Genomic DNA, 21,396 nt, shown 5'->3' with positions numbered 1-21,396 from the left:
TCTTTTCCAGGAGACCACAGCAAGCCCATGGGATGTTTTCAGTTAGGCCTTAGAAGATGCAACAGTAACAACAAACTTGATCGTTTGTTCAGGATGCATTGATGTGCTGAGCCCCTTCAGCGATGACCTCTTATGTAATATTGAGGAAGACAGAGATTTTTCTCTTCAAAATTGCATCTTGTGAATGTTGGCAGGAAATCTTTGCTCCTCAGAAGGAAAAAAATGTCCTTAGTTTGCCAATAACTTGAAGTTCTGGGATTTGAGATTAACTTTCTGTGATCACATGTGATTTTTCATTGCATTTTCCCAGTTTGGGGATTTTCCCTTGTGACCAGTCTTTGGCCATCTCTGAAATTTTGTTTGCTGCAGGACACATTGTACTGCTCAGAGGAGAAAGAGATTGAGTTCAATTGAAATTGCTGCCAAGTAGGAATGTTGAACTCAAACCGAAATGAAAACAAGAGAGCACAGTCCTGGCAATGTCTGTGCAAAGAGGGGATACCGAGAAAGAATGTTATCATCATACAAACAAAACCTAAAAGAACAAACCAAACCAAAAAGCACCTACAGTATAGAAATGAATATTTATCAGAGCTGTATAAAGCCAAACATAACCCCCATACCAGTACTGTAAGCCAGCCAGCAGCCATGGTCCAGATCCAGAAGCCACAAGGAACAAAGAGTTGTTCCAGTCTATGAAGATTTGACTTCCATTTCTTGTTCTTTGGTTCAATTGCCAAATAATATTTATCTACCTCAAATAGTTTTTTCAGGACTGCATTAAATGCATGAGCACTTCGATATTAAGAGGATGGGGAAAAGACACATTACTACTGAGATAGTACAGAAAAGGTGTCAGGCCTTATGAAGATAGTCTCTCTAGTTATTTGTTCTTTAGATATTAAATAATCTGAATTTATTAAAGGGTTTATCACCTTTATATTTTCCTTTTATCACAGGTCAGGGCATCCTTCAGATGTGAAAAACCCATTGCTAACCACCCCTATTTTGTCCTGTCCCAAGAAAATTCTGTAGAGTTGCCACGGCCAAGTAATTAGGGAATTTTCACAAATAAACAAATTCACTAAATTCCTTGCTACATCTTTGTCATTAGCACTAGTTTTGGCTGTGGTTTAGCTTTCCAAAGGCTGAGCCTTGTTTCTGACTCTGCTTGCTAAGTTGTCATACTGACCAATACCTCATGGGCTTTGCTGTCTTTTTGATTAGAGGGATTTTATATGAAAAAAAGCTCCTACTGGCTTTTGTTCAGGTCAGTGTTTTATAGGAATGCTGCTCAACAATTTGACCATCTTTTCTACCAACTACATTGTAACACTTTCCAGTACTGTTCCATTATGTAAATAAGTGTCTCCTATGTAGCTGAATAAATTGTGGTATCTTAACCCTACTAAATTAATTTCTATCAGCTTTTGGCTATTTCTTTTCCTTCTCTATGTGTGTAATGAGGAATTTGGTTTACTGAGTTTTGACTGGAATCGTTCACCTGCCTGTTTGTGAATTGTCATAAAACTGACAGCTGTTGTATGGACATGTCTTTTGCCTGGACAAATTCTTACCCTGAGTGCCTGGCTGGGTGAGCAGCCCAAAGGAAATGGTGTCTGGGCAGCAGAGGAATTGCATGATTTTGTGCATCACTCCAAGGCTCCCTGTGGATCGTGGACTCTAAACTGAAAAGTAAAGGGAGGGAAGATGCTCAAGATTTTTAACCATTCCAAAGAAAATGGCACTTCCTGGGACCTCTCTCCCTGAAGTTTGCACAAGTGCAGGTTTTACCACTCTTCCCCTGTTTGGATAATATTTTTATGTGGGAAATGGCACTGCTGGTACAGCAAAGGTTTGAGTTGTATCTCCTGGCAGCAGGGTAGAAACCTGTCCTGCTGAAGATCTTTGGCCAGGCTGACACCGTGCCCCTTCATAAAGCTGAGCATTAGCTTTTGTTTTGATAGAAAACACACTTCCTTCAGAGGAATACATCATTTTTCTTTATCTGATGGCTCCCTCTAGAGAGAGGAACATAAATACTGCCCTACTGCACAAACCGAAGTTCTTGGATTTGATCACTTTTAGTCCCAGAAGTGGGTTTTTTGCACTTGCTTCCTATCAGATTTGGTGCCTTTTCAAAGCCTTTCTCTCATTGTCCAGATCAGTGCTTTCTGGGAGACTGCAGGAATACAGAATTTTTAAGTCATCTTAGTTGCATTTTAAAATTATCTCCTGTAATCAGTTGCTGGCTCTGCTGCAATGTGCCCAGAATTGCCTCTCCTAATAAAGCAAGAGATGGAACCTGAGACAAACAAGAAATACTGTGAGCTGAGCTAGGGAAGATGCAAAGCTGTGCTCTGCCAGAGTGGAAACTGCCTGTCTAAAATGACTGTAGATGTTGACCAGCACTAGTTTTAGATAAGTATGACCCAGTGTCATGAGATGGGGTGCTTTATTTTTGCAGGGAGGGTGAGAGAGTAACACACAGAGCAACTCACAGATTTGAACTGCTTCATAGCTGCCCTCCTCCACTGTTCCATCAGGTTGTTCCCTGAAGGACTAACTCCATGTTGACTCTTCACTCACCAAATTGAGGAAAACTGTACTGCTTCAAGTGCCATAGCTTTTAGAAAGGCTTTGTCATTACAAAAATACAAACTAGTGCTTGTACTGACAATTGAAATGGCTGGGATTATCCCCCCCACCAAATAAATTTATTTCCATTGAGGTTTGCAGGACTGACTTATCAGGCTATAATGAAGGATATAGCAGAACTCCCTTGGAGTCCAGGCAGTGCATATTCAAAATCCCACCTGAGCCCTGTTTTAACAGGAAGGAAAAGGGGTGGCCCTGCTCATACCTTGTTGCCACTGAGTAGAACACAGAAGATGGAGTGTGTGTTACTGCAAATGCCAACAATTGGTATTGGCAGTTCACTCCAAAATTGTGAGGTATTTATGGAAGTGCCCCCATTCAAAGGCAAACAACAAACAATTTTTTGCAACTTTAATCAACAGCAGGTTGATTTAGTTTATTGAGTTTTTTTAAACAATGAATAAAGACGACCCAGAAATTAAAACTAAAGACAAAATGCAGTTTACAAAATTGTTTGATACCTGTTACATTGACCTCCTAAAATTTTCATCCAAGACAAAAAGAGAAGTTGCAGTGGTCCCTGCATCACTGCCCTGCTGATGGGCTGTGCCTTTCCATTAGGATGTAGGGTAATGACCAACTCCACATGTGCTCTGTGGTGCTACATTCCTCTGCAAGATCCCTGAGAGCAAAAACTTCCCAAGTAGCTGACTTCACAAAATGAAGAAAAATATGAAGCCATCAGAGTGAGGTCAGAGTCATAAAAGCCTCAAAGCTGCCACAAGAAGTGTGGGGCTGTGCCTGGACTGGAAAGGGTGCCAAGAGCAGCTGCTGTGCTTGTCATTCCATTCCCAAGAACCAGGTGTGCTCTCAGACTCCCAGTGTGCACTGCTTAACAAGGACCTGTGCCACCTTCATCTTCTGCTCATCTGTCACTGGATGCTGCTTTTATTTTGTTCATGAAGTTTTAAAGTGGAAGAGGAGAGTGAGGGGAGACCTAATCACAGTCTACAACTTCCTTGTGAGGGGAAGAGGAGGGGCAGGCACTGATCTCTTCTCTGGGGTGACAGGGCCCAAAGGAATGGCCTGAAGTTGTGCCAGGGGAGGTTTAGGCTGGATATCAGGGAAAGGTTCTTGACCCAGAGGGTGGCTGGGCACTGGAACAGCTCCCCAGGGAAGTGATCACAGCAGCAGCCTGACAGAGTTCAAGAAGCATTTGGACAGTGCTCTCAGGCACCTGGTGTGACTCTTGGGGTGTCCTGTGCAGGGCCAGGAGTTGGACACCACAATCCTTGTGGGTCCTTTCTGACCCAGCATAATCTGTGAGTGTGTAAATGTATTCACTTACATGAAGTTGCAAGTCACTCTGGATTGCATTAGACAGATCCTCTCACTGGCTTGCAGCCACATGCCATGTTTGCTCTCGTGGAATCAGGCTGAAATAAAGCATCAGCAGGACCATAATACCAAAGTGTGTGACACTCTGGACTTAGTTTCTACTTGCTGTCCCTGTTGTTAAGTTCTTTTTAAATCAGAAGTGCTCTTAAACCATAGCATGTTGCTCTTAGACACTGTGACCAAACTTTGATTAAAGCAGTTTTCTTAACTGGCTTCATTTTTAAGCTGTGACAAAAAATGAAAAATATAGGCTATTCAAATACACTAGTGTAGAATGTGGACTAAAATGTGTTAAATATATACATATATAGTGCACAATTTGTACTTTTATGAACTATTTAAATACCAGTCATTAAAATTTTCTTCTGTACTGCAGAGCTGAGAAGCAAACTGATGTAAATACTAAATAATGCAAATGTTTTTATTAGCCTTGCAGCTATTGGGTTAAGAAATGTAGTTACTATACATGCTTCCAGCCATGCTCTCGTTTTGGGTAACTGTATTTAACAGCTGAAACCATAGAAAACGTTAATACCAAATTTGCAGGAAATAAACCTCTGTACAAGCCTTGCTGTTGTTTTCTTTCACTGTAGGACAAGAAGGAGTTAAGTTTATAAATGAGGCAATAACTTGAATGCTGACCCAGCCTCTTCAGGAGGAGCTGTGACAGCCTGACTTGTCTCAGCACTGCTTATCATAGGAAAATTTTTGTCAGGGCATCTCTGACAGTAAAGTCTTTACTTCTAGGGAGATTGACAATAGGCTGAAAAAAGCAGATTTTTCTTAAACTGATACTTAATAGGAGATCTTTGAATAATGAGGAAATACCATCAGCCAGGAGGAAACTAAATTACGTAAAGCAAGACAGAAAGAGCTCTCCTCTGTCCATCACCAGTCTTTAGCTGCCAGTCACTGCAGAGAGCTCAAGAACATCTGTGTTATATTTGTGTTTAGGTCCCTGGTCTTACCACACTGGTGTGAGGCACACGTGAAACACTGCAGCAACTTGGCTGGTTCTGGAGGCAGCTGGTTAATAAACACACTCAGTTCAGGAGAAAAGGTGTTACCTTTGTTAATAATAGTCTTGGCTTTGCAGTAAATCTGAAATAATTAAGACAAAATGAGTCCCACCAGAAAGTCTTAGTCTGAGCTGATTGTCTTCAGCACTCTTAGAAAGATTCAGCACTGTAGGTGGTGCTTCTCAAACTACGTCCAGTAAATCCCTGTGAAAAAGCCCATCTTCCCCTCTACCGATTTACATTGAGAAACTCTGTGAGTAATTCAAATGTCCACAGATCAGGCAGGATGAATCCTGTCCTCTGTGTCTGGAAGTAAGCACACCCAGACAAAATACAAGCCTCTCATCAGGAGGTACATTCTCCTCTAAAAACTGTGCCACACCAGTGCTCCCTTCCCCTCTTAATCCATTCACAATGACAAAACAATTCCTTTTAATCTCTCACAGAAATGGCAAGCAGATACACCTTAGCACGTTGTTTCTTTTTGTGCCTACAGTCATGCAGCCATTTCTCTGCTGGATCCAGCCATGTCTGGGTGTGTTGTGTTGAAACCTCCTACTTCATGGTATTTTGACATAAATGGGATAATATTTAGCCCTGGCTCCATAAAGTAATGTGGAAGGCATTTGGCAGTGTTCCTAAATTCTTGCTGTTTAAACATGAGGAAGCAGATCACTTCTGCATACCAGCACTAATTTATAGAAACTAAAGGCCGTGAGGAATCCTTCCCTTTAAACTAAGCAGGCTCTGCAAGAGAGTTTATGCATTCCCAGTTACATGCTTGAGCCCAGTCACCCTCATGCAGTGAAGGAAGCCACCAACCTGTCCAATACAGCAGTTAAAAGTTGTGTAAAACATTCCCTGTTCTTTCCTGAAGTCTTTCACAAAGGCTACTGAAAGTACACTCCTCTACATTTCTCTGTGCTCAGTGTTTTAAATTAGTCTAGGTAACTTTACAAAGTCTCAGGACTTATTTTAATGCCTCTCAATTTTTCTTCCAATCCAAAGAACACAACCTTAGTGTGTCTTCAGGCAGCAGCTGCATATTCACAATGGGAGAGACTTGGCAGCGGAGGAAAATTACACAGGTGCCACTCTACCACCTCATTATGAGCACACCTGAACCTAATTCATTTTTAACAGGCCTATGGCATCCTACTTCCCCTCAACAGCAGATTACTGTGTAATTAGAAGATTTGTGGTGACACAGTGTCAGCACAGACCCTAAATTCCTGGAGAAGCAGATTTAAACTTCTGGGAGAACTCTTCCAGCACCTCCATTAGCTTCTCTTCATCCTCTGGTGGACTGTGGGTGTATGCTAGGGGTAAGTGCGTAGGGACTGGTTGCCTGTCTGAAAGAAAAGAAGAGAAAAAAAATCTTACAGGTACATTTAACTCTCTTATAGCAGAAAGGTTTTCTGATAGACTCTGCACTGCCCAAACATACCTCATGGTCTTGAAGCCAGGAAAATTAACCTTCTAGGGAATTGCAAATAATGCTAATTAAGCTTATCTTCTAAACCAAAAATTAAACCAACTCAACCTGTATTTTGGAGCTGGAGTGATTTTCCTGTAGCATAATATGACCTGGACTGTGCAGCAAGCCCTCATTTGCAGCTGGGGACAGTTTAGGAAAAGGAAGGCTTCCCTGTGGGGTTATGCCTGTCACCAGTGCAGCACCTACAGGCAAACAGCAATAGCTGGAGTTTGTTGCTGCAGGCAGAGGATGGTTTTGCACTTGAAACAACATTTTTCCTTGCCTCTTGGATAATCTTGCTAGTACTGTACAAATTCCCAGCTGGGACTCTGTAGTTAGGATTATTTTCAATCTTAAAATACTTGCTTTCATCCTTAGAAAAAATGGTTAAATTCTAAATGCAAAGGAACTTGGGCTTATTGCTCAGTCACCATAAGTGACACATATCCAACCAAGTTTGCTCAGTTTGATGCTTTACTTTGTTTTCCAAATCTCATGCCTGTCATTCACTCTGTAAATACAGCTGTTACCACCATCCACTCTAAGGGATCCTCCCCTCCAAAAACATGGTGTCTAGAGTCTGGGAGCCTCATGACAATGCTGTCAGGTGTCTGTGGAGCAACAGTCAGAGCACTGGTGCAGCACTGTTAAATCTACTTAGCAAGCCCAACTTCCACAGCAGCCAGCTGAAACAAAAAGAACAAGCTGCTGCAACCCTGGGAAGCAGATTTCCCTGAAAACCTATCAGGCTGCTACTGGGCTTCCCAGAAGAGCAGAGGTATTTGCTCTCTTAAGAGCAAATGTTCACCTGACTGCACATACCACATAACTTCTGCTCATGGAAAACTGAGGAGAGAGAGAGAGAGGAATGTTCCACTCTCCATCACTGAATATGAACAGCTTCCCACCTAGCCATAGTGCTTCCAGTAGCCTGTGCTAAAGTTTGGGAACTAGGTATGAAAGCCAAGTTCAGCATCACAGAGAAGATGCTTCTAGTCTTTGGAAAGCAGGTCTCTGTTTTTATACATTTTAGCAGATGCAGAGAATTCTGGTAGTACTAGTCATGTTCTCACTTCATTATTTTCTCAGGTTAAAAAAAAAAAAAGCTGGCATTGGTTTGCTCTCAGAGGGAACAGAAGAAGAGAATGCAGAAAATGGAGGGAAACTGTGAATTATTTGGAAAATGGCTGCCTAGGATCAGAAGCGTGGGGTTTGTAGCAAAGTGCTCCTGCACGCCAAGCCCTTCACTGAAAGGGTCTGAAGAGTGCCCAAGCTAAGCTGTGGCTTCCAAAAGGTCGTAGAAGTAAGAAATAACTGACTTCACCACTATTTGGTAAGCACAAGACATACACAAGACGCAGAACTTCTCTTGCAGCTTTAAGAGCAGTCATACCAGGACCAAAGCTCTCCAAAGTCAGTCGCTTTAGCTAAAGAGGCAGGGCGTGTTCCCTGTTTACCAAAGCTGGGGGTAGAAAAAGGCCAAAGGGAAGAGCCTGGTGAAATTACAAAAGAAACAGAAAGAACAACTGAGCAGAAGCATTAGGACCAGAAGAAAGTGACTGGAGTAAAAGAAAGGCAAAGCCTGGTTCTACAAAGAAGGCTGACCAGCTGGGATGTGGGGTTTCCACATGCACTGCATGCTGACATGAAAAGTGTCCATTTTAGTATCTGTCAGCCAACCCTGTGTGACTGTCTGTGGGACAGAAGGAACAAAGTCAACCCAAATGCAGACAAGTCTGAGCTTCCTGCATTCTCCATATAGCAATTCAGTGAATCAGGATTTGATTGCCACATCCAACAGAAGCACTAAGCTTCCGTAAGAAATTACCCTGAGCTTTCTCTTTCTGGACTGACCTGCATCAACCATTGAGGCTTCCTTGCTTCCAGCTGCTCCTACAAAGATGCCTGTCATTTGCCTGGGAGAAAAGAAAGGCTCTGCCCTACTTTTCCATTCCCTAAGCTCAGTGCCAAAAATGCCACTGTGCTCAAGTCTTTGCCCAGTGTTAGAGAAAGGGGGAATTGGCAGTTTCAGCCAGCATGGAACAATAGGAAGAAGAACCTGTCAAAGCAGAGCCAACTCCCAGTGCTCTGTGAGCAAGATGCTCATTTCCTAGCATCATAAAAGCTGCTGTTTGACTGCTGTGATTCACCTTCCCTTGGCACAGTCCTACATGCAGCCATTTTCATTACAAAAATCCCCAACCCTCCCTAAAGAAATGCTTTGAAGTCTCTATCAGCTACTTTAGAGGACAAAAGCAGGAATATAACAATTTAACACAATGCTCACTCGAACATTTAGACTTGAAACAACTTTGAGGAATGCTTTTATCCTTTGCACAAGCTGCCCTTATCCCCTTCCTGGCCAGACAGGGATCCTGAGCTCAGGCAGGCTGGGGATCTCCAGTGCGTGCACTGTGAGACACTGCTCCTTACCTTGGAAGAACAAGCCACTGGGCAGCTTTGTTGCTTCAGCTGACACCGCCAACCACAGGACTGTGTCGGCTCCCTGGGCCTCCGTGCGCAGAGAGTTCTTCATCCTCTCATAGAAATCCGGCATGGCTGACCTCACAGCTGGAAAGCATAACAATGGAATGCTGGCCTGCCATGAAAGGCTTTCTTGACACAAACAAAAAAACCCCAAACAACAAAACAAAATACCCCCACCAAACCAGCTTCAAATTGCCATTTTTTGTGCAGGAAGGAGAAGAGGCATCTCTGGAGCTTATGGAAGAAAATGAATATTTCCCCGTATCTGGGAATAGGATGGCTTGTGGAAGAATAGCACTAAGTCACCAGATGATCCACCACTTGTTTGTTTGGGCCAAATTACAGGGACAAAACTGACAACAGGATCTGTAAGAGGTTCCTCTGCCAATTCCACTCTAAATTATAAAGATGACAAACACAAGGAAAACAGAAATTCCAAAAAGCAGTATTGTAATGGGATTTTTAGCTCTTCTTTTCTCACCACTTTTAGGAAACCAGTTGCAGCACTGTATTTAAAAATTGCTTACTTGCTGTCTAAACTCTGGTTTAATTTTATTTTGTCCAACAGATGGTGACTGTGGGCCCATCCAATTTGTAGGTGTTTATTTTTGGGGGTTGGAGAGTCTTTGAACTTTAAGGTGGGATAACTTTACGGTTCATTAAGTTTGAAATCTGCAAAGGAAGTGCAAAAATAAACGTATTTTAAAGAAAAAGAAATACCAGGATATTTAGTTGGAAAGGGCTGTTTTCAAGCATAGACAGGGTAAATGCTTCTGTTGTCAGATGCAAATTTTGGAAACTGCATCCCTATAAAAGACCTAGAGATGTAACTGCTATTCTGCATCCCAAGCTTGGGCACTGGGGGCTGGAAACATTGGGGAATGCAACATGCATAGTGTATGACTGATACTGGCCCACCTGCTCAGAAGCAGTCACTGAAGAACAGCTGCAGCTCAGACAAAGACAAAACTGCTTCTCAATAGCAGTAAATGTTTAGAGGAAGAGCAGAGGGCTTGCACAGTGGTGCATTCTCCTACATGCCCTCACAAATTCCCAGTGTCTGTACATTGGTACTTACAGAGGCAGAAGGTCCGTCTGTGTGTTTAACAGTTCCACTACAAATGCAATTTAAAGGTTACCTTAAAGAACTGTGTCTCTGCTGTGCATTTTTGCAGGGCTGGAAGCATTCACTGCCCATTATTATTCTCTAGCTATACACAGCTAGCAGACACTGTGCAGAACAGAGCCACCAAGGGGATATAAAACTACTTCAAGCACCAGCTTGGAGAAAAGAAATTACTGCACCTGTTGCAAAAATATACTAGGAAGTTTCATTTCTCTTTGCTTTTAAACTAATCCTGAAAAGAAAAAATATCGTCAGAGCGTGAAGCAGATGTTACCTGGGGTGTCTGCCCAGCCGGGGTGCATCACTGAGAAATGGATATTTCTGTGAGCCTTTGCCCACTGTTCTGTCAGGACAACTTGCTGTCTCTAGGATAGAGCAGTAAGAGCCACACTAGCACCACGTTCAACAGCCTGTCCACCAAATTAGTTCCCAGGGAAATAAACTACATCAAATGTGCCATAAATACCAGAGCATTTATGTACAGCAGAAATATACCCTTGCTCATCCTGGCTGGATTTATTGGATAATTTCATCAGAGACTTCCACAGTCATTGCCATCCATACCCTGGCTACAACTTTACTTTTAAAGCAGCTGCACTGCTTTTACTGACCATGTCTATTTGCTGCAGACTGTGGGCAAGAACTAAGCAGGCAGACAGGGCTCATCAGCTAAAGACAGTGTTGCCCCTTGGGACTTCTCTCATATCAAATCGAAGTGTAGTCATGCTCTCCTCCATGCAAGATGTATGCACTCCTAAGGGCATGCCATCATACTCCTGAAGATTACTGCCTGTGCATCTGCATGTGGGTTGGATGCAAGGGGAAAGCAACAGTGACCAACAGGCTTGTTGCAAAGCAGATGGTATGAGCGGCCTAGCAAAGAAGGGCTGGGTTTTGTTTTCAATCCCAGGGGCTGTACCTTGTTCTGTGCATACACCATGGTTCCATCAAATGGCCCACTTTCTGACTGCAAGTCAGATACGTTTAGTTTTTGAACTAGCATGCCCCCAGAAGAGACAGTGATCTGTAATGAAATGAATGAAAAACAAACAAATGAAAAGCAAAACCAGGAACTCCCCACAGAAGCACTCATGCATGCAGTGTAGTCTTCAGGCCATAGCTGGAAGTCCCTACGGAGCAGGATTCCTCTGCATACTCTTTGCATTATGCTTATGCTCAGGAGCAGAGCATACCTGGAGATGAGATGAAAGATACATAAGGTTTTTGAGAAGGGATTTTCATTCAAAGTGATGTTGATTCATTTCAGAAATTTTGTGCTTTTTCCTTTTGGAAAGTAATGGGGAGAAAGAAAATAGCGGAATAGCACTATTTGTAGTTTGTATGTTTAGCACTTACCAAAGCTAATTAGAAGTCATACAAAACTTGGGAAATTTCATTTTTAAAAATGTACCTGCTGTCTTATTTTACACCAAGATCTGTAAAGTTCTTTTAAGCCTATACTCCTGTTGTACATATTTTGCACTCTGCTGCAGGAGCTGACTTGCCCTAGGGAATCTAGGGCAAGAGGGTAAGTTCCCAAATGAAGTATTTTACACTGATTTCCAATGAAGGGTTGAGAGCAGCAGGCAGGAGCTTTGCCTTAGACCAGGAGGTTTTTGTTAGCAAAATCCAAGAGTATTTTAGAGATCCTTACAGCATTGTAAGTAATCCTGCATTGCTAGCACAGTCAGAGAACTGCTGTTACAAGCCAGAAGCTAAAAATAGTAAAACACCTCTTTTAAACAGCATCACAGACTCACCACTCTGGCATCAGCTGCTTTTTCCAGGAGGGGCACCAGGGCAGTTGTCATGATATATGTACCTAAAAGACAGACAAGCACCAACATTAACTTCTCCTTTTTAAAAAAAGCTTTCTTCTCTCTCCACCCTCCTTAACAACCCAAAACCCAAAGTCTCTTTACCTGTGAAATCTGATCTGAATTTGACAATGATTTTTTTCTTGCTGGTTCACCTGCAGTGTGCCAGTTCAATTTGTAGCGGTTCACATTGCCATATACTTAGCAAAAGGCATGTATTATTTTATAGATTTTCATGTTTGTTCTACCTATAGAGAAAACTGCTCCCTACATTCATCTGTGATAATCTGAAGGCAAAATAGCTCAGGTATGGAATTCCTTGGGTAGGGGAAGGTGATTCCAATGAAGAAATTGAGAATGCATTTCCCCTACAAGTCTGGCATATACACACAGATCTAAGCTGGGTCATGAACGAGAAAAGGAAACTGTACTTCATACTTACAGTTCTTACGGCACTGCATATGCACTTAAGATTTGTCCATTCTTCCCTTCTCACTATGAAATCACTCGGAGCACACTGACACTGTTTGTGTTGCACACAAAACCCACCCGTTATATCCCCAGCATGACTATTATAGAAGATAAGGAATCCTTGGGGGAAAAAATATTAATGTTGCCTGCCCGAGGCTGAGCTAAGATTACTTAGGGAAACTTAACTGTGTCCTTCCCTGCTTTTGATCATGTTCATGTAGTAAGGATTTTTACACACCACACAAATATATTCCATTACCATGACCAGCAAAGTTTGTTATTACAAACACTGTCCAACTGACAGTGTATGTGACTCAGACACACAGACACACCTAGTGATGTTTCAGGCAACCAAGTGCAACAAGATTTTTTTTTCTATTTAAAATGTATTTTAAAAAATTCTATTAATTCAAAATTAATTTAGCCCCATTTAGTGTAGTGTTTCTACACCTACTTCCCTTTCATGTCTTTACAAATGGCTCTAGTTCAACAATTATACCAGTGATAAATGCATTTTTTTCTTGAGCTACTGAGGCCATGTTTTTCAGTAAGCATGAAGACTTCAGCATGTCTTTATAACCTCTCTTCCACACAGGCAATGAGATCACCCAGTTAAAATACAGCATTTTTATAAATATGGTACCAAAATCAAACATGTTACATGCCTGGTGAACAAACTGTTCAGATCCCCTGTCAGTCACAGCATAATCAGAGGTATGTCCATACACACACAATATATTTAAAACCCTGGCAAACCAAACTAAGCAAGTGCACCGCAGATGAGCAAATGCAGCCTGTCTTCAGCAGAAAATGTGAGAAAAGGCAGTTGCCAGGGGATGACGAGAGCCCGGTCGCGTCCCCGCGTAGCGGCGGGGAGACTGAGCGGTGACATCATCGGTACAAGAACTCCCGCTGACGGCCAGGGGAGGCTGCCGCGATGTGGGGGAAAAAATAAAATTAAAAAAAACAAAAAAACAAAAAAAACAAAAAAACAAAAACAAAAAAAAAAAAAAAAAAAAAAAAAACACTTCAGTATAAGCTCAGAGCCTGGTTTTAATGCTGTTCGGCTGTGGATTCTTAAAAAAAGTAACAACACGTCTTGGTTAAATAAGCTGCTTCTCCTAAAGGCAGAGCTGCAATGCACCATCTCTGTCGATGCTCCATTTTACTGTCCTGCAGATTAATTTACACTTTTAAGGGGCTTCATGTTGATTTGTTAATTCTAAAGAGCTGCAAAGATGAATGCACTAATGTTGCCTCATTAACAACCAAGCTTTGTTTTGTTTCCAGCCGAATAAGAGAAATGTTCAATGCCAAAAATCCTGCTTAGAGCAACTACAGCCTGTCAGAAGTTTATGTGCTTATTTAGAATCACAAACTAACTGCAAAGCCCACATCTCCTCTCTTCCTCAAGTTTATTAAGAATTCAGTAAATCCCACAACAAAAGCCAGAGCATTCCATCTTTCTGCCCCACAAGACCACTTGCTCATTTGCTTTGAGACAGAGCAGTTTTGATCACAGCCTCCTATGGCAAGCAACAGTATCTGAAAACACACACAGACACAATGCATCAGACATTAAGGCTGCAGCATTTAATTTCTCCCACTGCTAAACATTTCACCAACTACTGTCCCCATATTAAGTGTTTGAACAGAAACTCCTCATTCCTTTGACAAAAATACTTGGGTGTTGCACATTCTTATTTGCCTGGGCTGGTCTGTCACGCAAAACAGCCTGGAAATTTAGAACAGTAATAGCAGAACAGATACTTTATCAGCAAGGTTAGAATACACCATCATCAACTGAAAGCTCCCCATTTGTATCAGTGCAAAAGCTGGCCTGTTGTTTGATGGTGCCATTCAAACATTGGGAGAATGCTCAGTATGGTCACTGCAGGGCCTGGCACAGCCGTGCACCTCACAGCAGCTACTTTGTCCAGCACAGCTGCATCACAGCAGGCACTAACACTGAAGTTAATTTCTGAGTAAAAGGGGAAGCAGCAAATGAAGGAATTGCCTGTCACCGTCCTTATGGGAAAAGAAAAAAAAAAAAAAAAGGAAACTTTTCTTGTTAAAAAAAAAAAAACTTTACAAGGAAAACCCAGACTGATTTGGTAGAAGAAACTACATTCATCTCTGCCCCTATGTAAGTAAATCAAGGCAACATCCAAACTGTATGTCCTTTTGATAACACTTGATTATTAATAACAATGTAGTGGATATCAGTCTTTCCAAAACAAGCACTTGAGCATTCTAACGCATTTACTCAATGCAAAAAAATTCTTGTCTGTTAAAGGAGAAATTTCCTCCCACAGAACTTAATTTAAAAAGATAAGGCATATCAAATGTGGTTAATGCTTAATTATCACTGTGTTCAAACTGTACAAATTGAGTTGTTTTGTTGATTTTTTAAATGGTTTAACACAAAAGTACATGAAAGGAAAGGCAACATTCAACAGTGCTGTGCCTTGCACTGAAAGCAGTAATTACTGGGTATCTGTTGAACATACAGCTAGTACTACCTGCATTCAGGACTGTGTGACAGGGGCCAGATTTGTGTATCACCACTTTCTGTCACTGGAAGGTACATTATCCACATGGCCTGCATGCTTGTCTCCTACTGAAAAAAAATCAGTGAAATAAATGGTATACAACATTTCCCTTTGATGAGAAGTATTTGCTGTGACACAAAGGAGTCCAGCACAATGAATTTGGGAGTTTGCTCAGAAGCAGCAAGAATGCAGAAGAAGGTGAGTCCAGTCTATCACACCCATATACAGGATTTCATCTTGCCCTTACTGAACTCAGCCAAGGTGAAGAGTTGACTTGCAAAACCTACTGGAACAGCTACTGCCCTGTTCTGTGTAATGAGGTCTGACACAGTACTGGCTGGCCATGTTTTCTCCACTCAAAAAGGCTCCTGGGATAGAAGTACAATTTATTTTAAAGATAAACAGTCTCTTAACATTAGTTTTCTTTGGAAAAGCTTCTGTAGGCTTTATGCCTTGGAGCTGATCTCCCATAATAGGAAATCACATATAATGCAGAGTAATTAAAACTTTTCTATAGAGCAACACCATTACACACCATAAACCAACTTTATCATATGGTAAAGTAGACAGGGTGGGTTGCCAGTCTATGCATTAAACATGCTTGTTCCAGTAAAAGTAATGAGCATGGCATTTAATCAGAACATACTCTGTTCATGCACATTAAAGTTTAATGTTTACTTGAAAAATATAAAAACAAAACCCACCAAAAATATTGAATCACCAAGCAGCATTCCCTTGTGGTCTGTCTGGTAATTGTTCCACCTGGTCTGAGATCTTCTCAATTCACGAGTAATCTGATATTGTGCTCTAACTAACAAATCAAATTTTTGACTCCATACAGTGAACTCCCCTGCCAACCTGGATAAGCACTAATTCAGTGGTTTCACAATCAACGAATTAAATATTAATGACATATGTAAAAAATGAGGCACTGTTATGGAGATAAACATTTGATTCATATAGTAAGTTGTTTCTTTTTAAAAAGACCAAAAACTACAAAAATCAGCCTGACTGCTTCATAAACTGCTAAATAAAGTTCTGCTGCCTTTCCCATGACATGATGCAGAAGCTGAGGGGACTCTATGAAAGACACTTTTATTAGGTCTTGTGGAAAGGTAGCTCTGCATGTTCTTACAACAGTTATTCCACTGTGGGTCTCATGACAGGAACAAAATGAAAGGATCCTACTGCACAGGACAGCAGTCTCCAGTGTATTAAACACTGGTCTTTCTCACAGAAAACTGCAAGTCTTGCTGTACTAAAACATAAAAGTAATCAAAACACGGGATGGCCCTAACAGAAAATATAAACAAACACTGTGCATGCAGATTTCCAAACTGCTGGTGGTTTAAATCAGTCTGCCAGAACCTGGAAGACTCCTTAGGATTCACATAGTTCAGACTGAAAATTAATACGATATGACAAAGTAAAAGTACACAAACATATACTCTGATTTGCTTTAAAATCTAATGTGACCCTAAAATATGTATTTTATAAATCAACCTTGAAGAAAATCATGGTTTCAGCAGAAGTAACATTGTCAACCCACTACCTTCCTATAACATCAAATTAATTGATGATACAATTACTGTGGACCCAAGTGTCTTGGTGGATTCCAGAATGTTTTTTGCTTGATGTTCTATCTGGCAATTAGTGGCACATTGCTGGTGAGGTTTTTGTCCTGCTAACATTGGAATAAGGGCAGGCAGCCAGCATCATACTAAGTGAAGTGCTTCATCTGCCTGAGCTCTACAGTATTATTAGGAAGTGTTATTTTAATTGTGAAAAATGTGGGAACAAAAAAAAAAAAACTAAACAAACAAACAAAAAACCCCAACACCACCAAAAAACTTTCACTGTACATATTTCAATGGCTCATTCATCTGGTAGAAATCAGTTAAAAGGGCTTGCTTTTCTTGAGTGCAAGTAAAAACAAACCACAGAAACAAACAAACAAAACTACCCAACAAACAAAGTTCCATTCTTCATTGGCCTGATTATCTTTTCCTGCAGTTTATGCAGTTCCCAGTAAGAGACATGCCTGAGTCTCTTCTCCTGAGTAAGAGATCAGGAATGAGGATTACAGTGTGCTGTCTCCAAGGGCCAATTCCACTGCACTAGCAATAACTGAGAGTGCATGGGAAGAGGTAATGAACATGAAACACAAAATAAAGGTTTACATTTCCTGCAAATGACAAAGCTCATCTCAATAAGGGCTCCTCTGTCTCCTGGGAACCAGGCTTCAGCACAGTTTCTGCATGTGCAATTATATTCAACATTATCCTTTCACATACCACCTCTGATCTGTAAGTCTCAAAGCTCTTTAGAAAGAAACCCAGAACCACAGCCTCCTTTTCACAGATGAGGTTGTCTTGCCAAAGATCAGGCATTGAACTCACAGCAGACTGACAGCTGATATTCAAGTTATTTGACTTCCAAGTAGTTCAGAAGACCAGGCTGCACTGGATTCAGTTAACACCAGTTAGATACAGTTCATGTGTAGGGAAGAGACTGACAAACGTGAACCCAGGTCAGGCAGTTTGCCATAGATGGGCTATAGTGTCCCTATGACAGATAAACATCTTACTTCCTCTGGCTCTAACCCTTCTTGTACAGAGTGGAAGTATATGTCTATATATTATTAAAACATGAGAGCCCGTTAGATCGAAGAAAAGATGCATACTGGGAGCATCATTTATCTCTCAGTGTGTTTTAGCATCCCCTTGCCTGGTAAGCAGCAATAAAAAAGTAACATATATGTCATTTTTCCATGTCAAGCAGGAAGATATATTGAGTAAATGCAAAGTGAGGTAGGCGATAAAACAGAGGAAAAAGGATTGTTTCAGCTAAATGCCTACTGCTTCAAGAGGAACATGCTGCTTTTGCCTCTACCTGCTTATAAATCCTCAAGGTTTTTTCAAAATGACTGAATACCACCAGCTTTCATAGTCTTTGTTGGGAGTTATACAAAAAAAGTAAAATAAAATTAAATTGTAAAAGAGTTTTGACTCAGAAGTCTACAAGACTCATCAGAAGAAATTATTGCTTGTTGCTGCCCAGCTCCTGGGTACAACCCTGAGTACATGGTCAGCCCATAAGAAGAAATATAAGGGCAACATCACACAAACTAGAAGACAGAGAAGAAATCTGCCCATCAGGACTGGCAGGTCTGCAGGCAATCTGCCCATGTTACCCCCCGTGAGTCGCTCAATTTGGTTTATTTTAAAGTGTGTTTCAATCAGCAAAGTGCTGTTTCAGAATTGTGCCTGGCCAGTGCTCCCACATTAGAGTCCAAGTGTTCCATTCTGCTCTCTACATTCACTGAGCTCCTGCAATCAGACAACAGTTCTTGAGCCTCTAGCAGGGAAAGAAGGCAAGGTGTTTCACTTGACAGCAACAACAGAACCACAACAAGCCATGCAGCACTTGTGCCTCAGACTTACTGTAAGGGTACTACAGCACAGATGCAGCTGCCACCACCTGCCCAAAGCACTTTACAGTTTGAACTTGAATATTACACAAACCATACAAAGCCTTAACTATCAACTTGCATTTTACATTTTCATGAACTTCATCCATCTGCATATTCTGACAGCACCAGAGAGGACTATGCACCTCTTGTTTCACTAGCCACCCTCAATGAGCCAGTCAGCTGTGTTTTACATTAAGGGAATTTTACTTTCTAGTCTAACCACGGTTATTTTTGTACATATTCATACAAGAGGACTTATGCAGTCATTTTTGTTCCATGGAGTCCAAGAAAAGATCAGGACATGTTTCACAAGCCAGATCATCAATTAGAACTGAACACTGTCATCTATTATGCTCAAAAATGGACTAACAGATCAGTCAAGAGGAAAACATTCCTAGGCTAGATTTAAAAGCTCCACAGCATTTCAGACACCTAAATGAGCAATTTTACAGCTTATAGAAATGTTAATCAGATCTCTGATACAGAATTCAAAAACTGTGACATGTGTATTTAAAGCATGTTATATTTCAGTCTTGCATTTTTAGATAGTTACAACCTACACGGTCCTTTACTAGACCAGAGATAGGAAAAGTATCCTACAAGGTAGGAAAAAAAGTGAAAGAACCATGGAAGGAACACCCTACATGTAAAGATTTGCAAAAGATATTGATATTATTCTACCTGGTTAGTTCAAGTGAGAGACAACTGCGTATTTTCCAAACAAGAGTCTTGAGCCCATGTCACCCTTCAGGCTTTAGCATTACTGGGGCAGAGAGGGGAATTTAGTTTGTTCTTTCAGACCACATCCAAATTTACAGCCAACCTATAGATATGGCTATATTCCAGCCATATCTAATTTAGCCAGGATTTTCTCTGAGAACCTACAACCAAGATGGTTACTGAAAGAAATTAACTTCTTCCAAGAAAAACACACCCAAAGGCACCTAGTACTCAGGGAAATAACAGAGCATCTACTCTGACAGGTCTTTCTCCACACAGCTTTCTCCTACTGTATGATGTTATGATTTATTACCCTATCCCCTTGACTTTGAAGAAAAAAACCTGTGGTTTGCAGCCTTGGTCCTTCATGTGTGTCTGGCCTGCAAGCACAGAAGCTTCCTATTGCACTGCCAGCTTCTTCCAGCTCAACCAAGTCCCACTCTGTTCTAAAAGATTCAAAATTTAATCCTAATTTTTGTCTAGAGAGAAGCAGGCTAAGCAAACAACCCAGTCCTTGTCTGAACTCTTGAAGAAGTTGGACAACAGAGGATAATTTACCTCCTTAAACTCCTTATACAGTCATGCAGCAAGTGATACACGAATGAGTAATGCAGATCTATAAGTAACATCCACTAAAGATAATACAGGCATTTTCCTAGTTTGCTACAACTATAATTCAGCTTCCTCTGTGCAGCTGTATACCACTAGTAAGGCTGATTTACAGCTGGAAAAGCAGAATTTGCTGCTTCCACTTGTGTGATAAAATATACTTCAAGTGGTGCACCAGTATGGTTCCTCAGCACTTAATATCCTCAATGTCTGAAACTAAACCAAAATATGCTTTTGTATTCAGACTGTTGTGTTTGTTTCACTCTGCTTCTCTACTGAAGAGCTGTACCTTTGCACAATGCTGGGTTTTTGTCTGAAAGACCACAAGAGGATAAAAACTAATTTAAGGTGAATAGATCCCTCAGGATAGAAGTTCTGGTACTTACACAGCCAAGGGAAATTTGATGGCAATATAAAACTCTTTTTGAATTTTTTGACCATGAGAAACAGAAGAATGTTAGCAGAAGAACAAGTCTGAACAAAATGAATCTCTGCCTTTATTTAATTGTCAGTTTAATGTATTCAGACTTGCAGAAAAAAAGAGCTGTATGCACAATAACAGTAAAGCGTAAAAGAATGATATGTATAAATGAACAAGACATTTATACTAAAATGTTAGTTTTCAAACATAAATAGGATTTAAGGAACCAACACAAGACAAAGGCTAAGAATAAAAACTAACAATGGTTTCCAGGTTATACTAGTTCTATAAATGCCTTATCTTTATAGACTAGGTTTTCCCCATCCTCATTCCAGATAATGATGAACAGGAGGAAAACACAGAATCAAAGCACCACAGTTCTTCCTTAATGTGTCACTTTTGAATATATTGAAGACAATCTCTTGAGAAATCCACCTACCCTGCACGGAGGCAGAGGGAGAAGAGTGTCAGGACTGTTGGGTCGATGCAAGCACCATGTGTCTCTTTGCAAAAGGTGCAGTTTTCAGCCTTACAGATATTACCAGTGTCAGACACTCTTCTCTCTGCTGGCTGGCTGTTTGCTCACCTCTTTTCCACAGCTTCTGTGGGCAAACCTTCCACTTGGCTTGCCATTTCCCCTGCCCTTCCACATCTCCACTTTCCCTCGTGACTCACTTCTCATCCTTTGTCCCTATTACACCAGTGCCACACAGTTCACACATAAAGCCCCTTTCACATGGAGCACCCAAGACTTGCCCATTGCTGCTCAATCCCTTGACGAGAGATTGCATCTGCTTGAGAGCATCCAGGGCACAGGCTTCCTGCACAGTGCCTCTGTCACACACAACAGGCTCTGCAAGCTCACTCAAACATTTGAATGTCTCTTTAAACATCTGAACATGTTCCAAGCTCCATCCAAACCCCAGACAAACAATTATTAGAAAGATCATCATTAGCAGCAATGCTCAGAATAAAGTTCTCAAGCAAATTTCAGAATCAACCTGCCATTTTTCCACTTCTGCTATGATAAATAAAGGCGCTGATGTCAAAACAACTGAAAAATGGAGAAATTACAAAATGATACTCTGAACAAGCTGTAATATTTCTTCTTTTCCTTCCTGGCTCCATCCCTGGCACAGCAATGCTATGATCTCTCTTCGAGCAGGCATACCTCACGAACCCAGCTATAAAAACACATTTCTGTACGCAAAATAAGCATGTTCCAGAAG

The 21,396-nt window shown here is 41.1% G+C and overlaps 1 protein-coding gene across 2 annotated transcripts in view; it reads right to left on the bottom strand.

The window, feature by feature from the left end:
- Window positions 1–3,037: 3,037 nt before the first annotated feature.
- The window catches only part of DHRS12 (dehydrogenase/reductase 12), a 29,619-nt gene continuing 11,260 nt past the window's right edge, over window positions 3,038–21,396 (bottom strand). For both annotated transcript variants that reach the window (XM_058799917.1, XM_058799918.1), the window contains 5 exons: window positions 11,866–11,927; window positions 11,025–11,129; window positions 10,380–10,470; window positions 8,926–9,063; window positions 3,038–6,367 (listed from right to left, as the gene is read on the bottom strand). In XM_058799917.1, the coding sequence (XP_058655900.1) occupies window positions 6,240–6,367; window positions 8,926–9,063; window positions 10,380–10,470; window positions 11,025–11,129; window positions 11,866–11,927 (524 nt within the window). In that variant the 3' untranslated portion in view covers window positions 3,038–6,239. The remainder of the gene's footprint in view (window positions 6,368–8,925; window positions 9,064–10,379; window positions 10,471–11,024; window positions 11,130–11,865; window positions 11,928–21,396) is intronic.

This window comes from Ammospiza caudacuta, chromosome 2, assembly GCF_027887145.1.
Source record: "Ammospiza caudacuta isolate bAmmCau1 chromosome 2, bAmmCau1.pri, whole genome shotgun sequence".
Classification (NCBI taxonomy): domain Eukaryota; kingdom Metazoa; phylum Chordata; class Aves; order Passeriformes; family Passerellidae; genus Ammospiza; species Ammospiza caudacuta.
Note: the sequence above shows the minus strand (reverse complement) of the source record. Positions and strands in the feature narration are given on the sequence as shown.